Below are 12,135 nucleotides of genomic sequence, written 5' to 3' on the forward strand. Positions count from 1 at the left end.
CTGGCACTATAATTTGCATATTATCGCACACGCAAGTCCGCCAACGGATGCAGCAGTCTCATCTCTGAATCGGGAACGTATTTTTTTTGCATGCAGGGTAAATACTGACTGCTTTTACATGTAGCCCACGAATGGTAGACAGCTTTATTGTTACACTGCGATTCACATTTGCGTTAGGACACACCCCTCCTATAACTCTCTGCACATCTTACATCTGCCTCACTTGATGGAGTTACCCAGGTGCAACGTTACTTTCCAAATTTGGTGTTGGATCAGTGTAGAATTAGGCTTGGTGCATACTTGTCTATTCTCCCAAAAGTTGTTGGATAACCCCAATTTTTCGGTTAATCCTCCGCACCCCCCAGAAAAGTAGTGAAGCGGTCAGGAAGGGGAGGTTACCGGACTCCTCACTGCGCCTCTATCTCATGGGTCTGTTTACACAGGCATTATACAAACTGCAAACCTGCTTTTCACGGTGATAAAGATTTAAAATCCGTCACTGTTTAGATGAAAACTCAGACCTTAGACCAGGGTTCTCTGCTTCTCACCGGCTGTTTAATGCGGATCCTCTTTAAAATGAATGCGCAAGGAGCTTTGACATAGAGGCACCTTGCAAAGCCCCACTGGATTCGCTAGCCCCCCATAGATGAGTATAGGGCAACATCATCCCAAGATGGTGTTACTCAGCTACAAAGTAAGTAGGGAACAGGTGGGAAAATCTACTGAACAAACACTGGAGAAAGGGTTTTTTCTCAATAAATAATTATTAGTAATTAGATCCCCAAAATATCTCCTCCTGCCACTGCCCGTTAGTGGACCCCAAATACTGTAGGGTGGCTTTCCTAATAACTAGTACTATTTATAGTGATCAGTATGATATACCGACAACTGCAGCCCGGCTGTCAGTATGCCGGCAGAGAGGGGCGAACAAGAGTCCCCTTCCGGGCTTGCTGCGCTCGCCATGCTGTGCTCGCCCCTGTTAGCCAGTATTCTGGCTGTCAGCATTGTCAGCGGTCAGGATTCTGACTGTCAGCATTCTCAGCGGTCAGGATTCTGGCTGTCAGCATTGTCAGCGGTCAGGATTCTGGCTGTCAGCATTGTCAGCGGTCAGTATTCCGGCTGTCAGCATTGTCAGCGGTCGGGATTCCGGCTGTCAGCATTGTCAGCGGTCAGAATTCTGTCTGTTAGCATTGTCAGCGGTCGGGATTCCAGCGTCGATATTCTGACCGCCAGGATCCCGACCGTTGGCAAATTAACTGCATCCCCTATTTATAATTGTGTAGTATTTGACGCTATTTGTAAGAAGCCATCAGAAATGTTATTAAATACATTAGACATTTGTAAGATGTGTTTTTATTTGTCCTTTCCAGATATCATTGGGCTAATGTGCTTTACCTCTGACCTGTCTCAAGTTTGCTGCAAGTGGGATAGAAAGTCTGCTAATGCGCAGTGGTCCTACAGATATCAGCAAGAGAGGTAATACTCTCCAGGTGCCAATCAAGATGAAGTGGGGGGAGGGGGGTGGGGGGAGGTTGAAGGCATAGTTTCAAAATCTTGCACACAGACTCAATATTGAGAGACATCATTCTTGTATTCTTTAGCTGAATTGAAGCTGTCCGTGTAAGTACAGCCGTAACTACACATTTTGGTGTTGTGTGCCAGAAAGAGCATTAGTAGCCCGCCCCCTTTTTTAAATAGGGACAGCTCCAAAAAGAGGTGTGGTCTCATGGGAAAGGTTGTTGTCACACAACAGTACCCCAATTCAAATGACACCGCATAGTAGTGTCCCTTATTCACCTTACACCACATAGTAGTATCTCTTATTCATGTTATGCCACACAGTAGTACCACTTATACACATTACGCCGCACACTAGAGTACCTTATTCACATTACACTACACAGTAGTGTACCTTATACATGTTACGTCGCACACTAGAGCCCCTTACTGAAGTTATGCTACACAGTAGTACCCCTTATACACATTATGCCCACAGTAGTAGTGCCACTTACACATTATGCCCACACAGTAGTAACACCCCTTACACCCAGACAGTAGTAACACCCCGCCGGGTGTTAGATTACATTTATGGCATTTTGAGTGGCCGGGCTAGGCAGTTAGATTGTGGCGGCAACTGGTTCTGCCCACAGGGCATCTAGTTATGGCCCTACGTGTAAGTGTATGAAAGCATATTGGGTCTGATTCCAATCACTCTGAGAATAAATCATCATTGTGAGTGACATCACTAAGGGACATTGGTATGTGCGCAATATGCCCGCAGGGAATGCACAGTTGTTTGATAATCGCTCAGCTGCGTAAATATCAGCATTACATCATTGAATCAGGCCCACTGTCTGCCACATTTAATGATAATCCTTATAACTAAAATAAATAATGGGGGTTTTGGCTTTAGCGCAGTTTTAGGTTAGAAATCTAGGAAGTTTAGCTATCGTAACCCTTCACAAGAAGACAATACCCTTTAGCTACAACCCCTGCCAATGTTAAGCTGCAGAATTCAGAGCCCTGTTGTTTATCCTCCTGAGGTTTAAACGGCCTTAGGGGCCCATTTATCATGGATCACATATTGCATATGATCTGAGTGGGATCTTACTGCCTAGGATCGCATTGCAATATGCGATTCTATAGGCTGAATGTATTATCCAGCACTGTCCCTGCATGTGCTCTGAAAGCAGCCCGTTCCTGCTATGTGCTGGGGGGACCGCCATGGGGTCTGCGCACACGCGTTCCGCTCAGACCATGCTGCACAGTGGTCAATTCTGGGGAGGGTTCCAGGGGAATCCTCTTGCCGGCTGCAATCGCGATGTGTAGCCCATAGGATACAATGATGGCGTTAGCTGCGGAGGCCAATATCGGGAATGCATTGCATTCCTGATTTTGATAAATCTGGCAGGATCGCATCCCCTATAGAAACCTATGAGGGATGAGGCTGCTGACGGCAATGGAGGAATCGCAGCAGGTATCCTACATTCGGGGCATACTTAATATTTGTGGCTAATCCCTGAAAACGGGGATATAGCCGCAAATATACAATGATAAATGGGCCATTTACTCTCTTTTTGAACCTATGAACTCCCCCATGTAAACCAATAGACATTAGAAGCTACTGATGGGACCACGACGCCAGACATGTAGACTTCATAACGACATGCTTTCCCTGCTGGTGTCTGCATGCAGTCCACGTGTGATCTGGAAGCAGCAGGGATACCGTAACACTTTCCTGTCTTGTTTCTGCAGGTTAATAACAGTCACTCTGTTTTCTCTCTGTACACAGCAGTGCGGCCTGGCAGCCAGGGGAGGAGGATGTTAATGTAACAGGCTGCAACTTTGTGTTCCTGCCACAAGAAGACCTACCAATATCTGTGGAATTGAATGTAACATATGTGAATGGAAATTGGACGGTGTACTATACAAAACTATTCTTGGTTAACCACATAGGTGAGTATGGAATCTAGTGATGGACCACATGGGAAACTAAAGGTTCTATTTACTAAACCTTGGATGGAGATAAAGTGGCTGGAGATAAAGTAGACCAGCCAATCAGCTCCTAACTGACATTTTTCAAACATAGCCTGTGACATGGCAGCTAGGAACTGGTTGGCTGATACTTTATCTCCATCCAAGGTTAATAAATAGAACCCTTAGTGATGGACACTGTCAATGCTCCTGGCTTAGTGGTATCTCTGGTTGATGCGAGGACACTATATGTTTGTTCTCTGATGGTGCATTGCGACAACTCAGCTGCAGACACCTAACCCCTCCTTCCCTGGTGGGTCCACGTAGTCAGCTGCCATTAATTGCAGCTTGACTGGTCTGTCTGTCCTTCCCCCGGATCTGACCTTGGCTGAGGAGCACACAGGACCCCCCCTGTCCTGGTCAGCGGCGCTTAAACACCAATTTAAATTATTTTTTAAAGGGGGTGTGGCCACAACTCTGGGATTAGACCACGCCCCCTGCTTTACCGCACCACGGAAAGCTCTCTACGGCCCTGCCCATGGTTTAGCAATAACATTGATGATGAGTTTCTTCTTGCAAATGAAAACAGTGGGTTAATTGCCTAAAGCAGTGTTTCCCAACTCCAGCCCTCAGGGGCCACTAACACTGGATCTTTGTTTACAGATCTCTTCAGTATTACTTTTTAAAGTGTCTTAGCTAGTAATGAACACACCTGTGCACCAACTAGGAGATCTGGAAAACATGCACTGTTAGGGGACTCTGAGGAATAGAGAATGGAAACCCTGACCTGCAGGTAGCACAGATGTCACTATGGTCTGAATATCACTATCTCTGTTCTTTACCACAGCAACAGTGACACCTAGAGGCTATAATGAGAATGACTATATATACTGTAGGATGACATTTCCAATGTTTATAATTTAAGCTTGCTCTGTTCTATCTGATCTTAGTGATTCCTCCTGTACCCAAGCTACATGTCCAGGAGCTTCCTGGCAACAAACTGGCTCTTAACTGGTCGAATCCCCTGCCGGGCCTTGAAAATCATCTGATTTACCAGATCCGCTTCTCGGAGGACAGTGAAAAAACGTGGACGGTAAAGTATAAAATTTGATCAGACAGAAATAAGTTCAAACAGGGAGAATGTGGCAGGCAAGACATTACATTGAGAAGACACTGCAGCGTTAATCCCTAATCCAAGCTGTATACCAACTAGCAAAAAAATAAAGTGCTTTCTACAGAGCACAACCATATAATGGCTATAATTTTACAGTCATTTCCAGGGACGCTCAATGCTATCTATGCCTATCTGATGAGGTTCTGTCTCTGTGGACCCTGAAGCACTACAATTAAACCTCACAGCAACACTGCATCTGTATCCTTACGTTATTGCAACTCAGGGTAGTTATATTAATTCTTAATAACAAGTCAATTATTTGATGTATTTTATTTTTGTAAATAAAAACACCACAAACATCCCCCCTCCCCCCGAAAAAAACAGGCTTCGTCCCAATTAATTTGCACGCTGCTGTACATGTAGGATGGGGTTAAAAGAGCAGGGTGTGATTGGGAATTCTGGCTGCAGTTACATATTCTATTCCAGACTGTGCAGGTCCCGGCAGATGTTCACCACAAGCTGCTGTCTTTGGTTGCTGGCACAAGCTACATTTTGCAAATTAGAGCGAGCCCAAGTCCAAACTCAAAGAAAATCAAGGGATTCTGGAGCAATTGGTCCCCTCGCGTCTTCTCCAAGAGTCCACCCAGCACTGGTAAGACTCTTCAAGCTTGGAACAATTTCATTCTCTTGCAGAATTATTCTAAGCACGCAATGTTATATCCAGGAGCCGCTGTAGAGACATTCATTCTAAACCTTCGATAATTTGAGCGGTGTCCCGTGAATAAATCATGTAATTGATCCATTCATAAGTAAACAATAATATAAAGACTCGCAGACATGTATTTGGCAGTATAAAAATATGTCCAATATTTATTTAAAACATATTAAGAATATTTAAATACATTTAAAGAAACAAAAGTTAGTAGCAAAGAGAGGACGGCTATAATCATCCCACTCCAACAATTCACTAAACAACTAACAGCCATGCTATGCCGACTGATACCACCAAAGGTGCGCACAAACCAAAAATCCCAACAGCTACCAGCAGTGTGTATCCACTCGACCTTCTAACATGACTACCCACCCGGTAGGGTTCTGACGCAACCCCTGTCAGGGTGGTCCAGCGAACAAACAAGTCAACGAAGGTGAGCGCACCCAAAACCTCATTCTGGCACCTGATTTAGCTCCTCTGTGAATACAATTCTCCAGAAAAGTGGCCCAAACGGACATGTCCCGTTTAATTTCAGATGACAGATGTAAAAAATAGTGAGGCTTTGCCGCCACAGCCGTCGTCGTTTCCAAGAGTGACTGGGCCCAGTGAAGAATCATTATACAAACATAGCAACAGCGTCGCACAATTTGCCATCTTGCCCTAAAGCTGGCCATACACCTTAAGATTTTATGTCCAACCAACCAATTTGTTGGTTGGAACAAAAATCTGGCAATGGATGAGAGCAAATGACATTCGATCATTTGCTCCCAAACTCTGGAAAACAGACAGAAACACTTGTAAAGACAAATTAGTTAAAGCAAACGGATTTCACTAATTTGACTAACCATTTTTGCAGAGTATGGGTCATTAGGTCGACCACTTTTGGTGACAGTGAGTATGTCAACACCTGAAATAGGTTGACACAGTCATTAGATTGACATGAACAAGGTCGACATGGAAAAAGGGTCGACATGAGTTTTTTTAACTTTTTTTGGTGCCGTCTTCTTCATAAAGTGACGGGGAACCCCAATTACTGCGCCGCGTTCGCTTGCTATGCTTCGGGCAAGTTACTATTCCCAATTGTAGTCCACGTGGATCGTAAAGTATGAAAAAGTTCAAAAAAATGGAAAAAAGTGAAAAACGCATGTCGACCTTTTTCCATGTTGACCTAGTGACCGTGTCGATTTAGTGACCATGTCGACCAATAGTGGTCAACCTAATGACCGTATCCCTTTTTGCCTGTTTTCCAGAGCTTGGGAGCAAATTGTTGATTTCCATTTGCTTTCATCCATTACCAGATCTTCGTTCCAACTAGCGAATTGGTTGGTTGGTTGGACAGGAAATCTTAAGGTGTATGTCCATCTTAGGAAGCCTACAAGACCCCATCACAGTATCCATCTCGATACCCAGAAATGACAAGCAAGTGAGAGAACCCTCCGTCTTGTCGCTTCCAATGCGAAAACCCATGTACCGGAATGAATCTGGGAGTAGTTGAAAAGCCGATTCAACATTGATCTTAGCCATGAGGAAACCAGGACAGTAATCCCTCACCATAACCAGAGCATCGTCAAAAGACTTGGGGTCTATATACTAAGCCTTGGAGGGAGATAAAGTGGACTGAGTACCAGCCAATCAGCTCCTAAATGCCATGTTACAGGCTGTGTTTGAAAAATGACAGTTAGGAGCTGATTAGCTGGTACTTTATCTAAGTCCACTTTATCTATCTCCAAGCCTTAGCACATAGACCCCTTTGTCACAGCCCTCAAAGCCTGACATACCACATTACTACACACCCCTAGCCATCATTGGGCCTAATTCAGACCTGATCGGTGCTGTGCGTTTTCACACAGCAGTAATCAGGTCTGAACTGCGCATGCCGATGGCTGTCTTAGCCCTGCAATCGCCTCTGCCTGATTGACAGGCAGAGGCGGTCGCTGGGCAGGAGGGGGCGGGCCAGAGGCGTATGACCGCCGTTTAGGGGGAGTGGTCTGGGCAACGCAGGCGTGCCCGGACCGTTGGGGGGGGTGCGGGCTGCGGCATCTGTGTGACGTCACATGCAGCTGCTGCGACCCTCACAGCGACGAGTAGCTCCCTGCCAGCACGCAGGTGCTGCACTGGTGGGGAGCTACTCTTCAAATACAAAAACATCGCCGCTGTGCAATGCTTTTGTACTTGTGCGACAGGGCAGGGACTGACATGCGGGCGGACTAGCCCTGTGCTGGGCTTCCCCCCGCATGTCAGGGTGGCTGATCGTAGCTGTGCTCAATTTAGCACATCTACGATCAGGTCTGAATTAGGCCCTTTGGACAAACTAATCACATGGTGTCCTACAAGACATCCTCCAGACTTGAGGTTTAACCCACTCCGCTCTGTTTTTCTTACACCTGTTCTCAAGCATGAACAGGACACAGTAGTCTTGTGTAAAGACCTGTGCACCTAGAAAGCCTTAAAGAGCAGATTGATGGAATAATGGTGGTCATTCCAAGTTGGTCGCTCGCTAGCAGTTTGTAGCAGCCGTGCAAACGCTATGCCGCCGCCCACTGGGAGTGTATTTTAGCTTAGCAGGAGTGCGAACGAAAGTATCGCAGAGCGGTTGCAAAGTTTTTTTGTGCAGTTTCAGAGTAGCTCAAAACCTACTCAGCGCTTGCGATCACTTCAGACTGTTCAGTTCCTGTTTAGACGTCACAAACCCGCCCAGCGTTCACCCAGCCATGCCTGCGTTTTTTCTGGCATGCCTGGGTTTTTCCGAACACTCCCTGAAAACGGTCAGTTGCCACCCAGAAACGCCCACTTCATGTCAATCACTCTGCGGCCAGCAGTGCGACTGAAATGCTTCGCTAGACCCTGTGCAAAACGACATCGTTCGTTGTACCCGTACGTCGCACGTGCGCATTGCGCCACATACGCACGCGCAGAACTGTCGATTTTTAGCCTGATCGCTGCGCTGCGAACAAATGCACCTAGCGATCAACTCGGAATGACCCCCAATATGTTAGAGTCTAATTTGCACAGAAAATCAAAATAATTTTGGAAGGTGAAAGCTGTATAATCGTGGTTTCTGACATGAACTATAGCACTTATACCTGTGGTTACATTTTTGAAAATGTATTTATATTTATCATCATTTTCGTTTATTTCTATTGCACTTTACAGTTAGGAGCAAAACAGTCAAAATAAGACAGGGTAAAAACAGACAGTCAGAGAGGTAAGAGGGTCCTGCTCGCAAGCTTACAGTCTATAGGGAAATCGGCATTGATACACAAGGTAATAGGTGCTACATGCTGCATACTGGTCCAGCCAGGTTGCAGAGGTTCTAGATGGTGTGCATGACATAGTCATACAGCAATGTTAGCTAGGGGTCAGCGGGATGTATGAGTACAGAAAGAGAAGAACACATGTAGGTTTTGTGTGAACTGTATAGAGGAGAAGTAACTGGGTAGAATAGCTTATGGAGGTTATGAAAATGACATGAGAGGTATATCTTCTAGTGACAATACAACACATAAAATATAAAACATAATACATATATGTCGGTTCTATGAGATAGATCTATGTATCACTTTCTTGCAGGTTGGATTATACCGGTAATCATATTGTGTTTGGTGATAATCCTGTCAGCGGGGCTTGTTGTATGTTATCTTTTTCCCTCTCCTTATAGGTAAGTAAAAATGTACTGAGAACAATTCCATAACTATATAATTTTCCTATGAAGTGTACTGCAGAAATGTGATCATGTTATTCTGTTTATTCAATTATTGAATCAAATTCATATTGTGTGACAGTGTGCAGTGACTGAGTACATAATAACCCTAAGTACACATACAGTCACTGATTGGCCACCCGATATGTCAGTCATCCAGCTGAGGGGGCTTTCGAATTGACCCGCCCAGCTGTGGCATCAGTCCCTGCAGCAAGTGTACACACAGCCAGATGCGTCGACAGATCTGCAGATATTTTGGGGACTAGCTGAGCTGCAGGGCGGACGTGATATGTCAGTGAACAATGTATTTTACAGACATAACGTTGGTATACACCCGCCGACCTGCTCACGATATATCGGCCGTTCAATCGAACAGTCGATATATCTTCCAGTCACAGGCGTCTAAAGAGAGGAGGGGGCCCGTGTGCAGACTCCGGGAGGGCCTCTCCATGGCGCTGTAGGCTCTGGCATTGTGCTCCGGAAACTTGGCGCCTGCCATGGTCTGGAGACAGATTTCCTACATCGAATGCATTGAGGCCATTTTGGAAGTGATTTTTTTTGCCGCGACTGTTGCAGCTGCAGCGACCGACGCTGGACTCCGGAGAGGTAAGTATTAAAATATGTGTGTAGTGCGGGCACCGCACACATTGCACTTCCTAAGACCTGGTAGAAACCTATAGAGGCTGCCGCAGCTGTCGGAGGTGGAGGGACCACAGCAGATATGGAGAATCTGTACATCTGCTGGAGTCCCTCCTTCATACATGGGGGGAAATCTTAATATTTGCATGTGCCCCTTGAAAGGGGTATGTTTGGGGTATATGCTACACATAATCTCTTGGTCAAGAAAATAACTTGAGACCGCAGTAGTGTGAGGCAGTAATGCTACCCACTATGCCACTGCGATGCTGGCACTGTAAATAGTTGTATTTATATTTTTGCATAAAACACAGCAAAAAACGAGCTTGGTCCCAATTGATTTTCACACCGCACACATGTGTACAGCACCTGTTTAAGATTCTTGTATTTCACACTAAAGTGATGCCTACTTGCGACACATGCATGTGTGTAATACAGGTGCAGGATACTTGATGTAACAGCTTTGTGTGCGACACCTGTATGTAACGGGTTCACTACGATATGCCGGCGGTCGGGCTCCCGGCGACCAGCATACCGGTGCCGGGAGCCCGACCGCCGGCTTACCGACAGTGTGGCGTGCGCAAATTAGCCCCTTGCGGGCATGGTGGCGCGCACTATTTTATTCTCCCTCCAGGCGGGTCGTGGACCCCCACGAGGGAGAATAAGTGTCAGTATGCCGGCTGTCGGGATCCCGGCGCCGGTATACTGTGCGCCGGGATCCCGTCAGTCGGCATACTGAAGACCACCCATATGTAACCCCTGACTGTGTAATACCTGTGAGCGACACCTGTGTGTAATACTTGTGTGCAACCCTGTGTGTAATACTTGTGTACAATACGTGTGTGCAATACCTGTGCGTAATACCTGTGTGACACCTGTAATACCTGAGAGCAATAACTGTAATATCTGTGTGTGACACCTGTGTGTAATACCTGTGTGTAACAGCTGTGTACAATACCTGCATGTGACACCTGTGTGTAATACCTTTGTGTGTCCCCTGAGTGTGACAAATGTGTGTAACACCTGCGTGTAATACCTGCTTGTCACACCTGTGTGTAATACCTTTGTGTGTCACCTGTGTGTAATACCTGTGTGCAACACATGTGTGTAATACCTGTGTGCGACACCTGTCTGTAATAACTGTGTGTAACAGCTGTGTGTAATACCTGCATGTGATCACCTGTGTGTAACACCTGCATGTAACACCTGCATGTCACACCTGTGTTGTCGAAGTCGAAAAATATTGCAGTACACACATCACGTACAAACTACACACAGATGGCCTCCGTGCGTGCACTTGTTCTGCCGTGCGTGCGCATATTCGCAATTTGCCTATGGTCGCTCCCGCGGTCCTGCGCATTAGCGCGTGGTATGAGTATTTACGGTAGAGTTTGTGGACGCATGGAAAAGCTATCAAAACACATTACATATTAAATCCAAATAGTGCACAATGGCCCTCATTCCGAGTTGTTCGCTCTGTAATTTTCTTCGCATCGCATCGATTTTCCGCTAATTGTGCATGCACAATGTTCGCACTGCGACTGCGCCAAGTAAATTTGCTAGGAAGTTTGGTATTTTACTCACGGCATTACGAGGTTTTTTCTTCGTTCTGGTGATCGAAGTGTGATTGACAGGAAGTGGGTGTTTCTGGGCGGAAACAGGACGTTTTATGGGAGTGTGTGAAAAAACGCTACAGTTTCTAGGAAAAACGTGGGAGTGGTTGGAGAAACGGAGGAGTGTCTTGGCGAACGCTGGGTGTGTTTGTGACGTCAAACCAGGAACGACAAGCACTAAACTGATCGCACTGGCAGAGTAAGTCTCGAGCTACTCAGAAACTGCACAGATAAATCTTTTCGCAATATTGCGTATCTTTCGTTCGCAATTTTGCTAAGCTAAGATTCACTCCCAGTAGGCGGCGGCTTAGCGTGTGCAATGCTGCTAAAAGCAGCTTGCGAGCGAACAACTCGGAATAAGGACCAATGTACACATAGTCTCCCTGCATCACACCAGCAAGTTACAACAGTTTGGTTCAATCTTTTTTTATTGAAACAGGGTTTTGTACATTTCAAATATAAAGAATCAGAAACAGTATAAATGTAACAGAAAGATAACACAGAAGAAATATTCCATGAAGGAAATCAGTTGTATTCACCAGGTCTCGTAGTGAAGTGTAGTACAATTTTAAGTTTAGAAGATGGTAGGTCAAAGACCCTCTATATTACTAAGAAGTTAAACCTCAAATAATAACAAGGAGGGGGGGAGGAGAGACAAACAAAGACGAGACAGGATAAGGAGGGAAAGTACAAATAGGGGGCGCTCAATCGGAACACCTTACATTATGTGCCATTATATAGTAGATGGGTAAACCAGCTATCAATTTACATTGCTGAGGGGATTTTAACCCCAAAAAAGAAACAGTGAGACATGAGCTTGGTATTCAAGAACAAACAAAAAGAGAAAATGAAAAAAGGAGGCAATCCAAATCAATAACAGAGGTCA

The 12,135-nt window shown here is 45.5% G+C and overlaps 1 protein-coding gene across 2 annotated transcripts in view; it reads left to right on the forward strand.

Annotated features, from left to right (window-relative positions):
• Positions 1–12,135, forward strand: part of MPL (MPL proto-oncogene, thrombopoietin receptor) — a 76,885-nt gene that overhangs the window by 35,948 nt on the left and 28,802 nt on the right. For both annotated transcript variants that reach the window (XM_063939321.1, XM_063939322.1), the window contains 5 exons: positions 1,371–1,476; positions 3,293–3,456; positions 4,425–4,567; positions 5,075–5,240; positions 8,871–8,958. In XM_063939321.1, the coding sequence (XP_063795391.1) occupies positions 1,371–1,476; positions 3,293–3,456; positions 4,425–4,567; positions 5,075–5,240; positions 8,871–8,958 (667 nt within the window). The remainder of the gene's footprint in view (positions 1–1,370; positions 1,477–3,292; positions 3,457–4,424; positions 4,568–5,074; positions 5,241–8,870; positions 8,959–12,135) is intronic.

Source organism: Pseudophryne corroboree, chromosome 9 (assembly GCF_028390025.1).
Source record: "Pseudophryne corroboree isolate aPseCor3 chromosome 9, aPseCor3.hap2, whole genome shotgun sequence".
Taxonomy (NCBI): Eukaryota; Metazoa; Chordata; class Amphibia; order Anura; family Myobatrachidae; genus Pseudophryne; species Pseudophryne corroboree.